At 47.0% G+C, this 23,299-nt stretch overlaps 1 protein-coding gene across 1 annotated transcript; it reads right to left on the bottom strand.

The window, feature by feature from the left end:
* Positions 1-485: 485 nt before the first annotated feature.
* Rhog (ras homolog family member G) lies at positions 486-12,140 on the bottom strand. The gene is made up of 2 exons (XM_050122534.1): positions 12,025-12,140; positions 486-1,673 (listed from the first exon to the last, which is right to left on the bottom strand). The coding sequence occupies exon 2, from the start codon at positions 1,604-1,606 to the stop codon at positions 1,031-1,033; it is 576 nt and encodes a 191-aa protein (XP_049978491.1). The 5' UTR covers positions 1,607-1,673; positions 12,025-12,140; the 3' UTR covers positions 486-1,030.
* Positions 12,141-23,299: the final 11,159 nt, after the last annotated feature.

Below are 23,299 nucleotides of genomic sequence, written 5' to 3'. Positions count from 1 at the left end.
TACTACTGGGGCTCATCTGCGCAGGGCAGCCGAGGTGAAGAACGCAAGAACAAGTCTGCAGCAGCTCATTCTCATGTGGTGTCTCCCTTAGCCCTTCTGCAGTGTTTCCTGCGGCAGCTCCAGCCTCCATGTTGGTGAACACAAGTGGCTGAGCTATCTCTGAAAGGACTCGGCCTGGCTCTGGCTGTAATCCTGCCAGTAAAGGCCTGTCCCCTATAGGCATGAGGGGACAACTCTGATGTATGACTGATGGCTCTGGAGCCTTGACCAGGAAGCTGCTTCCTCGAGCTTTGCATCCTAGTCCACTATGGCATCCCTGGCTGGGCCTCAGCGCTTTGTTAGGGAAATTGAGGGCGGTGGTGGAGAACCACAATGAAGCCTACTGTCTCTGTCCCCTCTAAGAGGAAACAAAAGGTCCCCAGTCTCTGCAGAGCCCTGGCTCATGCCCACCCGCTAATGCCCAGCACATAGGGAGGAGCCGGGGCCAATGGAGACAGGAGGTTTTATTGATGCTGATGGGGTAGGAAAGGCCCCCAGGAGCATGGGGCCTGAGTCAGTCAGCAGACGCATAAGGCCTGGGCACATGGGGCAGGTTAGGGCATTTTTCTTCTCAGGGTTCTGTGGCTCCTTCTCCTTTGTTGGGGGGGATGTCTTGGAGCGCCTACTCCAAGAGCAAAGGCAGAGGTTAGAGCCCCTAACCTGAGAAGAGGCACCACAACAGGCAGCAACTCTGTGGAAAGCTGGATGAACTGGTCAGTAGCAGGAAATGGAGGGAAGCACTGGGCTGGCCTCTTGGAAGGGTCAACCTGGCTTAGGTGAACTCATGGAATACTTGGTATTCCCAAGCAGAGTGGGGCAGGGCCCAAAGCCCCTTTCCCCGTGTACCTCCTTAAGGAATAAAAGGCAATCAGGGAGTCCCCTGGCAAGGGGTGCCAGAATTAGTCCTTAAGGCACAGCTGGGGGGGCAGACAAGGCGCCAAGGCACAACTGGTGGGGGGACAAGGGGTAGCCTCCAAGCTGAATGCCAGGGTCACAAGAGGATGCAGGACCGCCCACGCTTTATCGGTGTTGGGTTGAGCACTGCCCGGACAGCCTCTGCAAACACCTCCTTGACGCCGTCCTGCTGCAGCGCCGAGCACTCAAGGTAGCGCACAGCATGGATCTGCTTGGCCAGTGCCTGGCCCTGCTGCGGTGTGATGGGCGCTTGACCCTGCTCCTTGAGGCGCCGTAGGGTATCAGGCTGGGCTCTCAGGTCCTTCTTGGTGCCCACCAGGAGGATGGGGACATCGGGGCAGTGGTGACACACCTCTGGATGCCACTTGTGCCTCACATTTTCATAGGAGGGTGGACTGGCAATGGAGAAACAGATGACAAAGACGTTGGTCTGAGGGTAGGAAAGGGTGCGCAGGCGGTCATATTCCTCCTGGCCCGCAGTGTCCCACAGGTTCAGGTTCACTGTGCGCCCATCAACTGCACTCTGGGCGCTGTAATTGTCGAACACAGTGGGGATGTATTCCTTGGGGAAGGCATTAGTCGTGTAGCAGATGAGAAGGCATGTCTTGCCCACAGCCCCATCACCCACCACCACACACTTGATGCTCTGCATTGTGTATAAAGCTGCGGGAGTGGAGGCACTGCCTCCTCCCTCTTCTGGACCCCACTGAAGTAGTGACCTATGGAGAGATGAGAGGGACATTCTTGATTTAGGAGACCTGTACCTACTGAAAAGAAAAGATGAAGATATACAGAGAAAAAACACTTCTTGTTCAGTTATCTTGACATCATCCCCAAATCTCATCAAGACAAACATTAGAAACAAAGAGAGGGACTGAGCAAGATGCTGCAAAGCTGTAAGCTTCTAGTACCAGCCTAGTCCAACTGCTATTTCCAGCAATGACAATGGACAAACCTCTCCTCTAAACAAACCTCATGTTTCTTATCTGCAAAATGGAGATAATATTGACTTACTGTATGGATTAGTTATTACATTTAAAGCACTGAGGACAGTACCTGGTTAACTACTACTAGCTATTTTTATTCTTCCTCGATACAAGGATCAGCTAGATCATCTACTACATATGGACTCCACTAGTCTGATCTCCCAATATTTGCTCTAGAGCCTCAAAAATTAAAGCCAATATGCATGATGGTAGTGGGGGACGCCTTGTTGGGAAGTGGAAAGGGAACCTTGGTGCTGTGGGCTGCAGTGGACTCAAGCACTGCCTGGTTCTCTCCCAGGCTGCAGCTCCTTCTATCCCAGCTGGGAGGGAAGTGATATTTCCTGATGAGGCTACTTCTTTCATTGCTGTTAACAGGATTCCCATCTGCTCTGTATGAGCGTGTTCAACCTCCAGATATTCAGACAGACCCTCAGAGTGGATAGCAGCGGGAATAAAGAGAACCAGAGAATAAGTTCTACCTCAGTTCTCTGACTCACTGCAGCTGACACTTATCCCCTCTGGGTCTCAGGTTTTCTTTTCAGGAAACGAAGGTAAAAAGTGTATGACGGCTGGAGAGATGGCTCAACAGTAGGAGCAGCTACTGCTTTGAAGACCTGAGTTCAGTTCCCAGCCCTGCTTTAAACACTCCACAATTGCCTCTAGCTCCAGATCTAGGGTCCCTTTGGCCTCTGAGGGAACCAGCACTCCTACAAAAACACACATACCTACGTACACACAGCCGGGTGTGGTGTGTTTACCTATATCCAAGCACTCAGGCAGGAGGATTATGGTAAGTTTGAGGCCAACCTAGTCTACCTAGGTGAGTTCTAGTCCAGCCAAAGATATATATAGTAAAGCCCTGTCTCAAAACAAAAACAAACAAAGACTTAGGCTTAAGGAGGAAAACAATGCATGTTTTCTCTCATATGTAAAATCTAAATTTAAATATAGATCAGATTTAAATATGTGCGTGTGTGACATGAAAGCAGAAGGGGAACTATTTGGGAAGAGGAAGGACATCAGTGTGGAGAGAGGAGGGTGACTATGAGGAGAGTATAATGATAAATATGATACATAGGAAAATGATAATATGATAAATAGGATACTACATAGGAAAACTTCATAATGAAATCTATTTTCTTATATAGTAACTTAAAAAAAAAAACTTAAAGCCTCAGGGGGAGGGGTTATTAGTTGTGTCCACTGCATTATTTGAGTCCTGGCATTTCACAGCCTAGAACTGGGCCCGAAATCTTAAGATCAACACAGAAAGGGACTAAGCAGCAGTAAGAGTAAGACCCCTACAGGAGGTGGTGGAGCACATCTTGAGTCCCAGGACAAAAATCACACAGAGAAACCCTGTCTCAAAAAAACAAAACACAAAGACTAACACACCTCCTGCCCCAAGCCCAGCAGTGAACCTACACAGGCAGGAAGGCAAGGAGGGTGTTCTAGCTAGCAGTCCCCAGGCCCTTGAGACTGAAAGTACAACAGGCCCTCTAGGGAGGTGCTTATCAACCTGCAAATCAGTAAATCAGTCCTCAAAGGAGTGGGGCTGGCCAAAGAAGAGGGCCTGCCGTGGGAAAAGGGCACACCTCTGACCTGCTGGGCTCACCTGCTGACCTCAACCCTCAATGAAACACCTCCATATGGTACAAGTCTTTACAGGGAGCATGGCAGGTGTTACTCGATTCTCCTCCTGACTGGGAGGACTTTATTTTACGAAGTCAGAAACCAAGCCCAGAGCTGTTAAAGTCATCCAGCTATGTGGAGTTTGGGAGCCAGGACACAAACTCAGTTCTGTGATTCAAAGTCCTAAGTTTTCTTCATTGTATCATGTGGCTCGCAGATAACTGTGGGGCCTTGAACAAATTAGTCACTTCCTTAACCATAGCCTCAGTTTCTTCGTCTGGATAGCAAGAGTCATGACAGTTGCCTTCCTGGCCTCGTGGGGGACGCAGCATGACCGCGAATATACTTTTGTGTGCCATGCACACGGCAGCAACAAGCCAAGTGTTGGCCAGTTCTCCCAGAGAGAATAACTTACTCTCGCAGTTCAAGCCTTCATCCTCTCCCAGCAGAACTCTCCTCTCTTTCCGTTGCTTTTAGTCGTACTATCTTTACTGTTGCTGTTAGCGCCACTGAGCATTGGCTCTGGACTGGCGCTCTACCATGACGCCCTAGCTTCAGCTCTCCAGCAGGTCTTTCCCCTGAGATTCTATAACTGGAGTGGGTCACATGAGTTTCCTTACCTACGAGACTACCCGCCATAGGCTTATCTCACTTATGTCAAATTGAAGGAAAGATTGGCTGTGGGAGGCCAAGATGTACAATTAGATTTTGATTATGACTTGAAAAAAATCTTTGCTGGAAATGTGGCTCAGTGACATTGCACTTGCCTCATATATGTAAAGGTCCAGTTTCAATCTCCAGAATTCACGCCCTAGTAATAAATATAATTTAAAAAAAAAACTTGGTTTAGTAAATAAATTGATGCTTGAAGATCTATATATAAGCAAATGACAACAATTTGTTCTAGGTTTTTATACCCAACTTATTCAGATCATGCCTGGACTCTGTCATCAAAGTTGATCACACTATAAGAGGGGTTTTAGAGTCAGACAGACCTGGATTTAGGATGAACTGCCTCTGTAATCTTCAGTTTCCTTTTCTCTAATTCAGCCACAACAGCAGTTCTCACAGGGTTGCTATATAGTTTAAATGCATTAATATACAATATCTGCATGATATGAGTTCCTAGCTCCTCCTCCAAAAGGGTCTACAATGTTGTCTATAAAGCCAATCTCGGGCCGGGCGGTGGTGGCGCACGCCTTTAATCCCAGCACTCGGGAGGCAGAGGCAGGCGGATCTCTATGAGTTCGAGGCCAGCCTGGTCTACAAGAGCTAGTTCCAGGCCAGGAACCAAAAAGCTACGGAGAAACCTTGTCTCGAAAAAAATCAAAAAAAAAAAAAAAAAAAAAATCTCGGGGGCTAGAGAAGTGGTTAGGAGCTTTGTTTGCCTGCTCTTCCAAAGGTCCTGAGTTCAATTCCCAGCAACCACGTGTGCTCACAACCATCTGTAATGAGATTTGGTGCCCTCTTCTGGCCTGTAGGGATACATGCAGGCAGAACACTGAATACATAATAAATCTTAAAAAGAAAAAGTCAATCTTGGTCATTCTTTTCCACTGCTCCCCCCCTTTTTTTTTTTTTGAGACAGGGTTTCATTGTGTGGCTCGCCTGGAACTCAAGGCAAAGACCAGGTTGTCCTTGAACTCACAAAAATCCTCTGTCTCCTCAGTGCTGAGATTAAAGGTGTGTCCCCTGACACCTGGAAGAAGAGTCCTTTCTTCTCCTCACATTTTTGTTTGTTTGTTTTTTTAGACAGACAGGGCTTCTCTGTAGCTTTGGAGCCTGTCCTGGAACTAGCTCTTGTAGACCAGGCTGGCCCCAGACTCACAAAGATCTGCTTGCCTCTGCTGGGATTAAAGGCGTGTGCCACCACTGCCTGGCCTATCTCATATTTTATGCTTACTTTTCTTTCTGCTGCTATTCCCTTTTCCCCTCAAATCTTCCTGAATCTTCAAGGCCTAGCCTAAATCTCACGAGGTCATAAAGCTACTAAAGTATTTGCATTTCCATAGTATGGTTACTCCTTTTAACTCCGCTTTGGCTCCATATAAATCTTCTCTATACATAAATGATAAATATCCCTTAAATAGCAGGCTGGGTTTCTGTCAACTCAACCACAGAAAAGCTTTGAGAATAGGGCTAGACACAGAAGATACAGCCACTGCCTTTTGATGTGCTGAGCCAGCCCTTATCATGAAGATAATAGGATGGACCCCTCTCAACCTGCCCCAGCCAACAATACTACAATGCTGAGTTGTAGTGGAGAATGACAGCCCCCCCCCCCAAAAAAAAGGCTAATCAGTTTGAAATGGCTCTAGAAGGGTTAGTATAGGAATACAGTTCACGGGGCAGGAGGATGGAGCCTATTAGGGTGAGCATGATTGCATTCAGTGGGCCAGGGCCTTGGGGTGTGTTCCAGGCAGGCCCAGAACGGGGAGGAAAAGGAAGTACTGATGTTTGCCTGATTGCCTGATCTCTGTGGCAGTTAGAGCAGGGGAAGTGTCCCAACTGGGAGTGGGGGAGGGGAAGCATGGGCTCTAAAGGATCTGTACTGTGTAATCCTACAGCCTTCTAAGCCACCTCTCTAACACAAAGCTCTCAGTATTTTGAAACTCTCCCAGGCCGGGCGGTGGTGGCACACGCCTTTAATCCCAGCACTCGGGAGGCAGGAGGCAGGCGGATCTCTGTGAGTTCGAGACCAGCCTGGTCTACAAGAGCTAGTTCCAGGACAGGCTCCAAAACCACAGAGAAACCCTGTCTCGAAAAACCAAAAAAAAAAAAACAAAACAAAAAAAAAAACAAAAAAACAAAACTCTCCCTACTGATAGGACACATTTCAAACCTTACCTCTGACTACACTACCCTGTCCTTTCATAGTGGCCTCCACAGTCTCTACCCCCAAAACACAAGCAGTACTAAAGCAGGGTCAGGCACTACTTCCACCTCCTCCAAGAATGTTTCTGTACAAGCTACAATGTGGTGGCTGTGGCAGTGGTGTCGCTCCCCTTAAATCCCAGCACTTGGGAAGCAGAGGCAGGCAGCTCTCTGAGTTTGAGGTCAGCCTGGTCTACAGAGCAAGTTCTAGGACAGCCAGGGTGACACAGGAAAATCCCTGTCTTGAAAAACTCAAACAACAAAACCAAACCAAAACAACAAAAGTAAAAATAAAAATAAAGTATCTATATAACCCAAGTCACAAGTGACTTCACTGACCCAACATCTAGTCCCAGTCTATTTCACACGGAGGCTGATCAGAATCTTATCTCTAGTCCCTTAGACTGGAAAAGCCTAGAGGGCAAAGTCTTGCCTGATTTCTGACTCAGCGAGCTCAGTCTGTCCCTCTCTCTGCACACTTGCACAAGGGCTCATCTTCCAAATGCTGTGCATCCTGCAGTCTTCCTGTCCCCTGGGCTCAGCTCTGTTACCCACCTTCTCCAGGCTATTTCAGCCCCTCCTCTTTTACCGAGGTTCTGGATGCTTTGTGGGAGGGAAGCCCAGCACAGACTGAGTGAAGCTAGGCAGGGACTGGCACGCTCCCCACCCCACCCCCATCAGTCCTGACGCTGAGACTGGGAACAAGAAAGGTCTCTATGTCCAAGAGACACTAGACAAGGGTAGCCAACTTCTTCCTCATCCAAAGAAACAGAAAGTTACGCTAAGGAACACACAAGCTAGATCGCTCTGGTTTGACAGAGAGGTCAAGCAACGGTAACTCGGAGGGGCTGAAGAAAATGTGAAGAAAAAGTATAAGATCGGCTAAAGATTAGAGTTGGTTGGCCAAAGACAACCAAGCCAGGGGCAGGGTGGTACTGCAAGCTTTTCTGTCTGTCTGTCTGGAAGGGAAGATAGAGGAGAGGTGAAACAGGAGGCTCCTGCTGGGGCTGCAGCTGCCTGCAGCTGGGCTGGGAGGAGGAAGCTAGGGGAGACGTGAGGTCAGTGTGGGACTGGGACCAGGCCAAGGGCTCAGATGCTTTCTTCCCCTTCTCAGCATCAGCAGGGAAGAGCCTAACTCGTTCTCGATCTTAAAAAAAAAAAAAAAAAAAGCATCTTTATTTCTTTATTCCCAGCAGAGGCAGGCATATCTCTGAATTGGAGGTCAGCCTGGTCTAGAAAAAACAAAAACAAAAATCCCACACTGGGGGACTCTCCATCTCTGGGCTCCTGCAGAAAGGGTTTTGTACTACAGTAGGTAGGTAGGTAGGGTAAGAGGAGAGAGTTGATGCTGTTTAACTAGGGATTGCGGGGGCGGGGGGGGGGAGACAATTGTGGCTGAGCAGGGCATAGAGGGTTGAGACAACGTTACTAAGTCTGTCCCATGCTCATCCTGACACCCAGGGTGTTCCACAAAGGGTGAGCCCCAGAGACAGGACAGCTCTAGCTTGGGGAGCCAAGATGCCCCTCCCCCACCCAGCAGCACAGAGGAAGGCTCACACACTAGCTTCTCTCTGCCTGGCAGCAGCTCAGCAATCTCTGGGCCCCATGAAAGGCCTGTGAAGTGGCACTTCCTTTGCCTTTGCTCACTTCACACAAGGCTGTGAATGCCAACCTCGCAATCCTGTCTCCCCCACTTAAAAACATAGAGAACCCCAGGGCTTCCCAGTCCTTTTAGTGTGCCACGCAAGGTCTGAGGGGGTTTCCACCAGGGAAAAAACATCAGGGAGGAAATGCCACATCTATTTTCCACTGTCAGTAGGCACAGCACTAGGGCAGTGGACAGGGTATACACCCCCATCCTGGAGTCCCGCAACAAGATCCCAGCATCACTGCCTTCTTATCTCTCAACCTACAGCAATCTTTGTACTTTGCATAAAGAGCAGCAGTTCTGCCCTGGACAGATCAAGGCTGATGAGAAAGGAAGGCTGAGTCGGAGGCACTGCTCTGTCTCTTTAGAGGAGGGCCTAAACCTATCAGCGTTCACTGTGCCCTTTGGAGGTAGTAAAAATGCAAATTGTTTTTTTCCTTGTTGTTAGGTTTTCTTTTCTTTTTAAAGACAGGGTCTCACTATATCACTCTGGCTGGCCTGGCTTCTGCCTCCCAAGCACTGGGACCTAATTTTGAAACAGTCAAGAGAGAGTAAGGACCTGGCTCTCCTAACCTCTGGCCTGATGTTACTCCTACTCTCACAAAACTGAGAAGGTGAAGACTGACGGGTAGTCCGACCTTTGACTTCATTCAAGATGTCCCTAGCGTGGTTTGCTCCTTAGTGGGTCAGAAGGCTGGAGAGATGGCTGAGTAGGTTTAAGAGCACTTATTCTTGCAGAGGACCCAGATTTGATTCCCAGCACCCACATGGTGGTTCACAGGTCCATAGAGTTCCAGTTCCAGGGGATCCAACACCCTCCACGGGCACCAGGCATAGACGTGGTACATGTACACATATGTAGGCAAAACACCTATATCTATAAACAAATCTAAAATAAATAAGTAAGTGGGCCAAACGAGTCAGGTTGACATCTGTCTACACCCTTTAGTTTTTAAGCTCCCAAGCCTCCCCAGCCCGGCCCACCTGAGCACTCATGGCGCAGCACTAACAGTGTGCACTGCACAGCCGGCCACCCTGCTCCTGCCCTAGCAGAGGAGCTCCGAGAAGCTCCTCCTCTGGCTTTCGGCTCCTGGGAACATGCCCCCACCCCCCATGTGAGATGAGGACAAAAGAGGAAGCTGGACCCTGGACAGGAAAGCCAGTCTGATCTGGGGAGGTGACCAAGGCTTTGTCTTTGGTTTCCCTTAGAAGATCTTCTCACAGACCCCTACAACCTTTAGGATCGACCATCCAGGAAGGGAAGAGGCTTTCCATCTGGGCATAGGCACCCTCCTTCTTCCCACTTCTCCAGCTACTATAGCAGCATCGTCCCGACTGCCTGGGTGCCCACAGCCACTCCTATCTTCCTGCTCCTAATCCCCTATACACTATCAGACATCTCATCTGCCTTAACATCTCCCCTGCAGCAACTCTCCAAAGCCCAGATTGCTAAGCAGGACGAGCAACAATGTCACCCTCTGCCTCTTCTCTTACCCATACTTCTGTAGCCAAAGCCTCCACAGCAGCTTCCTAGCTAGCCTCCCACCATGCTATGTTTCCATTAGATCCCCCCTATCGTGGCCATATTTTTCTTGCAATTAGCTTAAACTTCCAATGGAGCAGACCTTGCCTAAGAGAAAAATCCTGCTACTTCCATTCTATCTTTGCCCTCAGAGCTGAGTTGCTGAGTTATAGCGAATACTAAATTAAGCACTGGTTTGTCAAGCTGGGAATCAGGGCTCCTGGGGATTTTTATTGAGCTGTGATGCTGAGAAAATGTGCTGCGTGCACATCCTTTCCTGAGTTGGGATTTAATACAGAGCCCTTGGATTTCCTCCGTGGGGCCAAACCTCTGTACCCCCCAGAATGAGAGCAGGGAGGACAGGTGGAGAAGGGCTGGACTAGGAGAAACAGGTGACGGGGGAGGGACAACTGTGAGGTCAGAGGACAGGGAAAGGAAGGAGCCCAGCTCTTAAATTTAGCTTTGCTCGAAGACCCCAATCGTGGCATTTGCTTCCCTCCACTTCTCTTTTACTCTCGTGGGGAGAAGTTAGCACAGAAGAGTGCAGGGGGTAGAGACGGACAAACTCCCTGGGCACGTAATCCAAAGACTGAGGAAGGCGACTCCAGAATGGAGACAAAAACTTACAGGGCCAAGACAGGCTAAGTTACTTTGGAGAAATTCCTTAGAGAGAGGGAATAAGATCCTAGGTAAGACGCAAATATCAAGGATGCTCAAGACAGAAGGCTCAGCATAACTTCCTGGCAAGGTTCTGCCGCACACCAGAAAATGGGACCCAACCCCTGCAGTCCCCAGAAAGCAACAGGGAAGAGGAACAAACCTGTTTGTCTCGCACCCCTTTCCTGATCAAAAATTTAAAACCAGATCAGCCGCAGTTTTCCCTCCAGAACCTGGCTTTTGCCCCCTGCTTTTCTTAGCACAACAAAGAGCCTGCCTCATTCTCCCCACTGGTTGGAACCAGTAAGTGCTGGGAGACAGGAGCCTTTAGGTCAGTCCCCAAGCCGAGGCTGAACTCTTTGGGGAGCACCTGAGACTCCCTGGCCTTTCTCGCTAGTCTCGCTCTTGGGCCACCCTACTCGGACTGCTATACACTGCTTCCCCTGCTTAACCACAATGCCACCCGCCGCAGGTTCCCGTCATTCTGCCGGCTTCTGCTCCCCGGGCTTTCTCAAGGCCGAGGGCAGTTATTTTGTCTCTAAGAGATAAAGATGTTGACACACCAGAACTTGCATATTTATCCGCGTGCGCACGTTTTCAACCCTTTAATCACCTTCTTCATCGGGAGGCTGCAACCTGCATCTCTAAGCTAAGGAGGCGGGAAAGCGCTTGCAAACTCAAGTCTAGAACAGCTCCTAACACCAAAGCTAAAGATACGGACATAAGAAAAGATACTGTTAGGGCAGTCGGGAAAATAGTAACAAAAGGGGGATATGTGTGCGTTAGCCAGAGGCTGAGAAGAGACGGTAAGGGGGGGGGGGCAGCAGAGAACTAAACAGAGAACGGCAGGGCAGGGAAGTGTGAGATTAGGGCCTGGGTACGTCTAGGTGGTTGGGGGGGAAAGAGACCGAAGATGAATGTGGTAGACACTAAGCGAGTGGAGGAAGACAGTGTGTGGAATTCGGGTGTGAGAAAAGACTAAGAGACAGCTCTCAATCATCCCTGAAAGCCAGTACTCCCAGCTGTCTCTCCAAGTCCTATACGTTGTCAGTGACTGTCGGTATCGAGACCTTTTCCTTCCTCAGGTTATCTTCAAAAAAGAAAGGCCAGACTGAGTCAGACACACAGACATGCTCACTAAATACCTGTTGCGTTGCACACAGATAAAGAGGTCGGCTCAGAAAAATACAGAGAAGGAGCGGGGATTCCCCACCGGTCCTCCTGAGGGCTGCAGCAACAGTGTAGCTACTGGCTCCGACCTTCCCTGGTGAAACCTTCCTCTGCATTCTCAGGCTTCAGAGGCCCCAGACACCGCCCCCCTCGCAGCCCCACAAATGTCACAACTGCAGAGCTGAGAGCGCGCCTTCTCTAGCCAGAGGCCCTCTCCTTTCACATACTACTGAACACCCCCACAACTTTTGAGGGCACCCCACCGCAGAGTCCCATCCTCACAGCTCAGCGCTTTCCCACTTCCGAGCCTCTCACGGCTGGGATCTCAAGGGTTCCTCGCGGCTTTCAGGATCCTGCGCTGTCCCTTGGATCCCACCCTCCACCCCAGCCATCAGCGATCGACTCGAGGTGGCCGCTGTCCCCGCCCGGCCTTCCGCGCCCGCCCAACTTGCAGTGAGCGAGAACCTCCCGCCCGCGGCCTCCCTCCTGCAAACTTCCCGGCTCCCGGGCGCCCCGCCGGTCCCAGCCGGCAGCGCTCCTCTTCCCAGGACCCCTGCCCATCGGTCCGGCCCGGGCCTCACCTGGTGCCCTCCCCGCGACGGGGGAGCTGGGGGCGGCGGCGGCGGCTCTGGACTGAAGAAGGAAGTGAGAGCTGGAGGCCGGAGGAAGTGGGGGGAGTGGGGGCCGGGCCGGGCCGGGCCGGGGCGGGGCGCGGGGGCGGGCCGGCCGGGCCGGGGCGGACCAGGAAGTCGGCGGCCTCTCGCCCCCACCCTTCTGCAAGCTTTGTCCTCCACCCCTCGCCCTATGGCCCCCGAGACCCCTCAGGCCTGGCCTCTCCTGGTCGGGTCTCCCCGCTTTCACTCGGCATCCCACCCCAGCCGAGGCCCTCAGCTAGGCGCCGGGCGTTTGTCCTCTTCCTGCTATCTCACTCCCGCCGCGCCACCTCCGCGGGCAGGCTGAGAACCGCCTTCCGCTCAGCGCGGGGATCTGGAGGTAGCCGAGGCTGGCTAGGGGTTAGTCGGAACGGGTCAGGCTGGGGCAGTCCCCACCCCTGCCCTGAGCCTTGGGAGAGTGCCGGGTGGTGGTGATTCAGCAGTGGGAAGGTCCCAGACCCCTGGGGAGGGTGGGGAGACTGGGGGAAGGGCAGCTGCCGTCAGCACCCCGGGAAAAGACACGATCAGCAGAGACGCAGGCGGAGCTGCGCGGGCCCCAAAAACAGGATGTCGTGTCGTGGTTCCGCACCTCGCGGCTCCGCGGGGCTCTGGGGAGGGGGCGGGGCGTGGGAAGACGTGGGGCTCCTCTTGTTCCCCGAGTTCGGCCTGGCGCGCAACTGCTCGGAGCGGTAGGACCGCACCCAGGCCTAAGGTCCGGCTTGGGCCCTGGAGACAGGCCATGGGCAGACTCGTGGGCGCCCCCTGGTGCTTGTAACCCAGGCCTTGGCGCCGGGCTTTGGCCGGAGAAGCCACGTTCTTTTAACAACTTTTTGGGTGCTCTACCACGTGCAGAGCTCCGCTAGGTGCAGTGGAAACAGCACGAGATGGACAGCCCTTCTTACAGAGGACTTACAAATAAAGAGGATCAGTTCTGACAAATAGTTTAACCTTTCCAAGTATCAATTTTTTTTTTGTAAAATCAACAACAACAAAAACATTCTCCACCCCGAGAATGTGAAAATAACAGAGTACGTGTCCGTGCTACTGTATACTGTATAGAAAATGAAGTTAAGACAATCAGACTCAAGCCGCTCTATGACTGAGTGAATGAAAGCGTGTTCTGAGATCCTTCAGAAACCTGTTCTCATTTCTGGACCTTGTTCCTCTTCTTTGGTCCTTGGTCCTCCCCTGTGGGAGGAGAATAGAATGTGTTAGGAGAAATTTGGGGGAGGTGGACAGAATCGGTGCATGGAAAGAGGTTTGTGAGTCCTAGAAATAACAAGGTCCTGAAGTGTACCTCACATTCTGGTTGCTTCAATGAAACCATTAATAATAATAATAATAATAATAATAATAATAATAATAATAATAATAATATGTTCCAAGCCAGGTGTGGTAGCACACGCTTATAATCTTAGCATTCAGGAGGTGTAGACAGAAGGTTCAGAAGTTCGAGTCCAGCCTGGTCTATATGAAACCTTAACTTAAAAAGTTCTAGCCAGACATGGTGGCACATGCCTTTAATCCCAATATTTGGGAGGTAGAGGTAGGCAGATGGCAAACTCTGTGAGTTTCAGGTCAGCCTAGTTCCATGACAGCTAAGTCTACACACAAAACCCTGTTTCAAAAGAATAAAAAATCCTGAAAAATACTTGAAAATTTGACTATTACTCAGTGGTAGGGTAGATTGCTTGCTTATGTGCTTAGGCCTGTACCCCAACACCACAAACAATGGCGGGTACATTTTAGAGTCAGCTGTGGGACACAGTGGTAGGAGCAGGGTGGTAAATACTAGAGACTGGGCTGGCAGCCAGGGATGGTACTCCGCCTCCCGCGCTCAGTGTCTGGGGTTTGCCTCACCATAGACCAGGAGGGACCACTTTCCCAATACCTGTTTGATATGGAATTACTGGATTTGAAGCTACCAGAAGAGGAGGGAAAACCCCAGGACTGGGTTTCAGATGGCCTGGAAGAGTCAGCCAGTCAGACTAGAAAGATTTACACCATGTTCTTAGCCATTTCTGAATCTCAGGTTCCCCTGCTGAAAACAAGGGGCTGAAGAAGATGACACCCTTCGGCTCTGACCTTCTATGATGCACTCTGGAGAGTCATAATTAAGTAATTGAGGCCTATGCATATAGCATATTGCTCATAGTTCCTTAATATCACGTAGGTCATCCTGTTTTGAGTTCTGGTAAATTGTATTTGTGTCTAATGTCTGTCTCCTCTACCAACTGTTAAGTCCTTTGAGGTTGTGTCTGATTCATCTCTGTGTCCACCCACTGGGCCTGTCACAGGCAGGTCTGAGCACACACTTGTGTGCAGTAAACATCTGTGGAATGAAGTAGCTTCAATGAATCACTAATATGTATGGAGTTGTTGGCATCCAGTGGTTTGGAGCTGCTCTGGTGTCACAGATGTGAGAGGGTCCATAAGGCCAGAAGGGTGGAGCCATCTGGAAAGGTTCTTTTGTTGTTGTTTTGCTTTGGTTTTGAGATAGGGTTTCTCTGTGTAGCCCTGGCAGTCCTGGAACTCACTATATAGACCAGGCTGGTCTCAAACTCACAGAGATCCGCCTGCCTCTGCCTCCTGAGTTTTAGGATTAAAGGTGCGCTCCACCCCAGCCCAGCCTGGCTATGTCTGCTTTAAGAGGCGCTGCTGAACAGCAGAGCACTTGAGAGAGCACTCTAAATAGAAGCAGCAAGCTAAGTAATAAATACCTGCACAGTGCGGGCACCAACTTCCTAGAGCTGGGCAGTTAAAACAGCTTTTGGTTGAATGCAGCTCCCAGTTGAATGCAGCTTTCGGCCAGGCCCACAAACTCAAGGCTCAGCTCTCACAGAACCAGGGAGGGGGGTGGAGTTAACCACAAGAGCCACATGGCAAAGGGCCTAGCTGTCACTTAGCAGTTTAAGATTTGATTCAGCTGGGCCATGGAGGCGCATGCCTTTAATCCCATTGGGAGGCAGAAGCAGGTGGACCTCTGTGAGTTTGAGGCCAGCCTGGTCTACAAGAGTTCCAAGACAGGACCCAAAGCTACAGAGAAACCCTGTCTCGAAAAACCAAGTAATAATAATAGTAATAATAATAATGATTTGATTCATGTAGTTAGAGAACACTACAGGTTCTTAGTAAAACAGATCCAGACTGAAAATAATTTTAAAGGGGTTACAGTGTGCATAGGTGTATAAGAAAGTTAGGTGGAGGTGGTGCAGGCCCTTAATCCCCGCATTTAGGAGTCAGAGGCAGGCAGATCTCTCTGAGTTTGAGGCCAGCCTAGTTTACAGGGTGAGTTCCAAGACAGCCAGGGTTACAGAGAGAAACCCCAAAAAAACAAAAGAAGAAGAGGAGAGGGAGGAGGAGGAGAAGGAGGAGGAGGAGAAGGAAATGAAAATGGATATAGTTATAGAAAAAAAATAGTTTAAAAATAATTAATAAAGTTTTTAAAAATTTATTTTTTTGTTCATTGGTGTTTTATTTGTGTGTATCTGTGTGAGGGTGTTGGAGACACTGTAACTGGAGTTACAGTCAGTTGTGAGCTGCCATGTGGGTGCTAGGAACTGAACCTGGGTCCTCTGGAAGAGTAACCAGTGTTCTTAAGAACTGAGCTACCTCTCCAGCTTCTTAAGTAAGGTCTTTAAAGAAAGAGTAAAGTAATATAAAAAGAATAAGCCACCAGGCAATGATGGCATAGACCTTTAATCCTAGCACTTGGGAGGCAGAGGCAGGTGGATCTCTGTGAATTCAAGGCCAGCCTGGTCTACAGAGCAAGTAGACCAGGACAGGTTCCAAAGCTACAGAGAAACCCTGTCTCAACCTCCGCAGAAAGAGAGAGAGAGGAGAGAAGAAGGAGGGAGGGAGGGAAAGAGAGAGAAAGGAAAAAACCATGTAAAGATGGGAAATACACAGAGAGTCTGGATCCTCTATGGTGTTTTGACAACTTTGAATTTTTTGAATACTGTTGAGTGGGCCAGGCAGTGGTGGGTGCACGCCTTTAATCCCAGCACTTGGGAGACAGAGACAGGCAGATCTCTGTGAGTTTGAGGCTAGCCTGGTCTACAGAGTGAGCTTTTGTCTTCCAAAGCTACACAAAGAAAACATGTCTTGAAAAATTTTTTAAAAAGTATTGAATACTGTTGAATGAACAGCAGCTGCTGAGAGATATGGGATTGTAAAAGGAGCTGCAGAATTAAACCAGTCTAGGTACCTTAGGGATGTCTTAACTTTAAAATAGAATTCAGAGAACGTATTCTGCTAGTGGAGAGGTTATGCTTTTGCTTCCGTGGGAAATGAAAGGCTGTTGACTTCTTCAACATTAATAGAGACCAAATTTGACTGAAAATCTTGGTCACAGTCATAAAGAAATAAACCTAGGAAAACTACAATACAGGTGATGTATATGCTGATACCTTGACTTGGGGACAGCTCTGAGACTGGATGAGACATAATAGATCTTGTTAGCTATAGAGTCTTCATAACTTATTATTATATGCCATAATTTCATATGGCTTGGATAATGGTTTGGTCATACAGTCCAAATGGGCTTAATAGAGTTAACAGATGCTTTTTACCTGTTCACACATAGAAAATCATCTTTAGCTGACTTGTGCATGCCACACAGTCCATACTTGTGTTAATACAGATATATTTGTTTGTTTGTTTGTTTGTTTTGGGGGGCACAGTGTTTCTCTGTAGCTTTGGAGCCTGTCCTGGAACTTGCTCTGTAGACCAGGCTGGCTGCAAACTCACAGAGATCTGCCTGCCTCTGCCTCCTGAGTGCTGGGATTAAAGGCGTATACCACCATCACTTGGCAAGATATACATGTTATCTTTAAAAGTTTATGTGTTGGGGGCTGGAGAGATGGCTCAGAGGTTAAGAGCACTGACTGCTCTTTCGAGGTCCTGAGTTCAATTCCCAGCAACCACATGGTGGCTCACAGCCATCTGTAATAAGATCTGGTGCCCTCTTCTGGCTAGCAAGCATACAGACAAAACACTGTATACAAATAAATTAATTAATTAAAAAAAAGTTTGTGTGTTGGGGACTGGAGAGATGTCCTTAGTGGTTAAGAGCACTGGCTGTTCTTCCAAAAGACCAGGGTTCAATTCCCAGCACCCATATGGCAGCTCACAACTGTCTGTAACTCCAGTTCTGGCATCATCACACAGACACATATGCAGGCAAGACCCATAAAAAAATAAATAAATCTTTTAAAAAAGTGTTTGTGTGTTTTCAGGAAAAAGGAACTAGATACCAACGAAGACAAGTAACCCAAGTGATCCAGCCTCCAGAATGCCTTTGTTGTGGGTTCCTCAAAATTCTGCATCCAGAACAACTTCCCAGCTGCTAGCGGAGGTAGTCCAGCCTCACACACTATCCAGCCACTTTCCACTCTACATCACAGGGCGACTAAACAAGAAGTAATACTGCTAGGTCTCCCAGGACTTTACCTTTATCCCAGTTTCTCAAGGCCCCCTGAAGATGCCGGTTCTCCCAAAAAAAGAGGAAGTAATTTTAAGAATGTGATGCCCACCTTCCCAAGAGGTGGTGTGAGTGGGTTTTGATTGTTTGGTGGTTTGTAAATGTTTATCATTATTTAGGGAGTTGGTTACGAGTTGTTATTGATCATGGTAGGGGAGAAAACTACGTAAGGGAGGTTAGGTCCAAGAATCTTTTTCTGAATAAAAAAAGGGGGGCAACCGGGCAGTGGTGGCGCATGCCTTTAATCCCAGCACTCAGGAGGCAGAGGAAGGCAGATCTCTGTGAGTTCGAGACCAGCCTGGTCTACAAGAGCTAGTTCCAGGACAGGCTCCAAAGCTATAGAGAAACCCTGTCTCGAAAAAACAAAAAAAGGAGGGCATGGAAAGGATAGGATAAAGGGGTAGATTATTAAATCACTTTAAGCTAAAAAAAAACTATTAATCACAAATAGTTTACACTGGTGTGGATTTTTGTATAGTGTTATAAATTTAAGGTTATTTTTATTATACTGTATATATGTTTCTCTTCTTGCTTAAGGTATTGTTCCTATGAAGCTCATTTAAAAATGTAATGTATAATTAAGAAATATAGGTTTGTTGTTAGTCATCTATAATGGTCAAACTTGTAGTTATGTTAGGAATATTTTCTTTTTTTTAACATTTATTTATTTATTTATTTTGTATACAGCATTCCTTCCATGTATGTCTGCAGGCCAGAAGAGGGCACCAGACCCCATTACAGATGGTTGTGAGCCACCATATGGTTGCTAGGAATTGAACTCAGGACCTTTGGAAGAACAGTCAGTGCTCTTAACCTCTGAGCCATCTCTCCAGCCCCCTGTTAGGTATATTTTCAATGTTAAACAGAGGTATATTTTAGATAGGTAGTTTTCAAACACTTCAGAGACCTACAAAATATGGCCTTTAAGATGTTTTACTAATATAAGGTTTTTATGACATGAGGCATATCTATTCCTGACAGCACCAATTTACTTTGAAAAAGGATGATAGGCATCAAAGAACCTCCATATGGAGTTTGTTTTCAATGTGGTAAATCTGGCCATTTGGGCAGGAAACTGCTTTTGCCTCAACTGCTAACATTAGGCTGTCCAAACTGGACAAGCAGAACACAAAAGAGAGTGACTATTGAATTTTGCCAAGACAAGGTAGGACTGTCATTCAAAGTTCCTGTTTCACAGAAATGTTTGTCAGTATTCTACACCTGTAGGCTGAAGATGGATGCTCCAACAACATTGCAGAGGCATTTGGGGTGATTGTCCACTTAGCCAGATGTCTGTGTCATTTCTTAGTTTTGGAAGTTCCTTGCTCTGTACTTCCAGTTTGATGGGGTTAAAGACTAGACAGTTATAGTTACAGGTTTTTTTTTCCTTCTTACCAAAGTCAAAAAAGAAACTCACAAAAGAGTTATAAAGTATATAAGGTTGAGAGGCATAAAACTTAAGTTGTTTATTTAAAAAATGTTTTGAACTCTAAAAAGATAGTTTTTGGTTGGTAATACAAGTTAGGATACAACATAAATCAGGTACAAAACTCTGAACTCACCAAGATAGGATAGATAATGGAGTATTTTCTTTGAATTTGTCAATATTAATGGACAAGACATTGCGAATATAATTCTTACCTGATAATTGTTCTTATTGTGTATAGTTTTACTATGTCAGAGTTAAAACCTTTCCTTTTTACTTACTCAAAAGGGGGGAATGTTGTGAGATATTTGTGCACTGTGTGAAGATATATTGATAAAGAGCTGAATGGCCAAGAGCTAGGCAGGAACTATAACAGGGCACTGGGGCAGAGAGAGAGAGGTGAGGAGGATTGTAGTCTAGATGCTCAGGAAAAGTGAGACACACAGAGGAAGCAGGATGTGCAGCATGGAAACAAAGGTAAAACATAGAGTAATATAAATTGCTTAACTTAAATAATGAGAGCTAGTGGGACAAGCCTACGTAAGCTAAGGCTGAGCTTTTATAATAATAAGTCTGTGTGTTGCTATTGAGAGTTGGATGACGGGACAGAGAAAGACCTGCCGCAGTTCAGCAGTCAAGAGTACTTGTTGCCCTTGCAGAGGAGTCTGGCTCTCACAACCATTCCAGATTCCAGGAGATATGCTGCTGTCTTTTGAACTCTGAAGGTACCAGATATACATATGGTATAATACTTACATGTAGACAAAACATTCATACACATAAAGTAAAAAAATAAGCCGGGCGGTGGTGGCACATGATTTTAATCCCAGCACACAGGAGGCTCCAAAGCTACAGAGAAACCCTGTCTCAAAAAACAAAATAATAAAAAAAAGGGCAAAAAATAAGTCTAAAAATTAAAATTAACCAGGTAGTGGGTACACATACCTTTAATCCCAGCAGGGGGCAGAGGCAGGAGGATCTCTGTGAATTCAAGGCCAGCCTGGTCTACAGAGCTAGTTCCAGGACAGATCCCAAAGCTACAGAGAAACCCTGTCTCAAAAAACAAAATAATGATAATAAAAGTTTATAAAAGACATTAAGCAGGAAGATCTCTGAGTTGGAGGCAAGTTAAAGGATAGCTAAGGGTACATAGTTAAACCCTGTTTCAGGGAGAGAGAGAGAGACAGAGAGAGAGACAGACAGACAGAGACAGAGAGACAGAGAGAGAGAGATCTTCAACAAATATTGTACAAATCAGAGTATTGTAAGAGTACACTGCAGGCTGGGCAGTGATGGCTCATACTTTTAATCTCAGCACTCAAGAGGCAGAGGCAGGTGGATCTCTGTGAGTCCGAGGCCAGCCTGGTCTACAGAGTGGGTTCCAGGTTCAGGTTCCAAAGCATATAGAGAAACCCTGTCTCAAAAAATCAAAATAAAATAAAAAATAGTGCACCACAGAGATACTTTCTGAGTCATTGCTTCATTTTATTGTTTATTTATTATTTAGTTATTTGAGATAGGGTTTTTCTGTGTAGCCCTGTTCTGTTGACCAGGCTGGCCTAGATCTGCTTGCTTCTGGAGTACTGGGATTAAAGGCATGTTGCACCTCCAACCGGCTTGTTTCATTAAAGATGTGAATGACAAATGTCTTGATGGATTGTGCAGATTAAGTAAAGTACTCTTGTAGAATAGTAAATTGGCCATTGGTCATTGGTACGACAAATAAGCATTAATTTCTATACCCCAGTGACGTTTTCAAGCCCCCCACCCCCAATTTCTTATGTCAAGATGCTAGAGTTGACTTAGTACTCCTCAAATTGAAGGGTCGAGAGCCAGGGAGGAAAATGTCCTGGGTGATCTCGCCTGGGCTCTGCTTGTTTCCAAACAAGACTTCCCGCTCCTGGTCCCTAGGAACTGGTGGCCAGAGGGTTTGCTGAGTGTTAGCCGATTGGCTATTTTACCCCTACTAGCTAACCTTAAATCTTAATCCTCCTTCATCTCTGATGTGGCTTCAGGGAACTCAGTTTTCTCTGGGCTCCTCTTGATCCCTGGGCCTTTCTCAGCCTGCGTGAGAAGTAGAGTCTGTTTCTTCATTCCTTTTTGCTATCCATATTGCTAAAGACAAATTCCTTTTCTATTTTGTGGGCTTTGATAGCAAAGACGAGAGACAGCAGAAAGAAGTAACACGTGACAAATTAAACAAAGCTCAAGTCATTGTTTTTAAGTCCCTTGAGGAACCCAGTAGATGAAGGGAGTGGGTACAATGATCATTCCTGGTTTTCCAGGAGAGTCCTTCCTCCCAGGTAGCTAGAACAATAGTTAACCTGTTTCTCTATAGAACACCTTTGCATTTTTGAGATGGGTGGTACCCAGGTCACCTGGCATAATCCCTTTTCGAGAAATTCCTCTTCCTCAGGAACAATTCAACTCTATAGGTACCTAAATAATTTAGTATTCCCTGTCTTCCTCCTCTTTTTCTCTCTTGTTGTTGATATTGTTTTTGTTTTTTCTTCTCTGAGACAGGGTTTTACTATGTAGACCAGGCTGGCCTCCAACTCTGAGATCCACCTCTGCAGTCTGAGTGCTGGGTCCAATGTGTGTGCCACTATGGCCTCTGTCCTCTGAGTCTCATCTTTGTCACGTACTTTCTATGTGTCCTTCAAAAAATTATAATTTTAGCATAAGTTAGGTATGTGTTACAGTTTTAAAACTTATATAAGAACTCCCCAAGGCAGGCAATATCTCCCTTCATTTTATAGATTAAAAACACAGCCTTCATGTAGGAAAATAGGACTTAGCAGAGTCTTAATTTGAACCTTTATAAAATGAATCAGAATTATGTAGCATCATCAAATTATTGTGGATGTTAATTTTTTAAGGCATGCTCAACAGGGAGGGGCGATAAGTTATGTTTATTTTATCTAGCAGTGTATTCTCATTGTTTGGCTCATAAATATGTGTTGAAGGGATATTTAGACGCAGTGTATTTAACATAATATCTAGCCTATAAAGTTCCTAACAGCTAGGCTTGATGTGTCACGCACAAGTAATCCCAACCAGTGTTCAGGAGGTAGAGCCGGGAAGATCAAGTCAGGGTCATTCTTGTCTATGCTGCAAATCATGGTTGGTCTAGGCTCAACACAACACCAAAATTTATTTATTTATTTTTTGATACAGGGTTTCTCAGTAACTATGGAGCTTGCTCTTGTACACCAGCCTGGCCTCGAACTCACAGACATTTGCCTGCCTCTACCTCTGAGTGCTGGGATTAAAGGTGTGCAACACCACTTCCCAGCCACAATTTAATTTTTTTGTTGTTGTTGTTTATCTAAGATAGGGTTTTTTTCTATAGCTTTGGAGCCTGTCCTGGAACTAGCTCTTGTAGACCAGCCTAGTCTCAAACTCACAGACATTTGCCTGTCTCTGCCTCCCAAGTGCTGGGATTAAAGGTGTGTGCCACCACTACCCAACTTAATATTTTAAAAATTAAAAAGTGGGGACTGGAGAGATGGCTCAGAGGTTAAGAGCACTGGCTGCTCTTCCAGAGGTCCTGAGTTCAATTCCCAGCAACCACATGGTGGCTCACAACCATCTGTACTGAGATCTGGCACACTCCTCTGGCGTGCAGGCAGAATGTTGTATGCATAATAAATAAATAAATCTTTAAAAAAAATTTAAAAAGTGCTTTCCAATGTCGCAGTCATTAATTAGACATGATCAATCTTTTTTTTTTTTTTTTTTTTTTTTTTTTTTTTTTTTTTTTTTTTTTTTTTTTTTTTTTTGGTTTTTCGAGACAGGGTTTCTCTGTAGCTTTGGAGCCTGTCCTGGAACTAGCTCTGTAGACCAGGCTGGTCCCGAACTCACAGAGATCCACCTGTCTCTGCCTCCCTCCCGAGTGCTGGGATTAAAGGCGTGCGCCACCATCGCCCAGCGACATGATGCCTTACCTGATCACCCAATTAATCACCAAATACATCACAAATCTAGATCCTTTCTATTATTCCACTACTGCCCAATCACAATCACTGCTCAGTTCAAGAAGGTGAAGAGAGATGGCTCAGGGGTGAAGAGTCCTTACTGTCCATGCAGAGGCCTCAGGTTTGGTTCCCAGAACCCACAAGGTGGCTCAAGGCCTCCTGTAAATCCAGTTTCAAGGGGTCAAATACCCTTTTCTGGCCTCCACAGGTACCAGGCACACAGATAGTACATAGACACACATGCAGACAAAACACTCACAAACATAAACAATAATTAAATTAACAAGGCAAACTGGGTTTTCCATGTACATCTGCCTG

This window comes from Alexandromys fortis, unplaced genomic scaffold (assembly GCF_014885135.2).
Source record: "Alexandromys fortis isolate MF-2015 unplaced genomic scaffold, M_Fortis_MF-2015_v1.1 scaffold_209, whole genome shotgun sequence".
Taxonomy (NCBI): Eukaryota; Metazoa; Chordata; class Mammalia; order Rodentia; family Cricetidae; genus Alexandromys; species Alexandromys fortis.
Note: the sequence above shows the minus strand (reverse complement) of the source record. Positions and strands in the feature narration are given on the sequence as shown.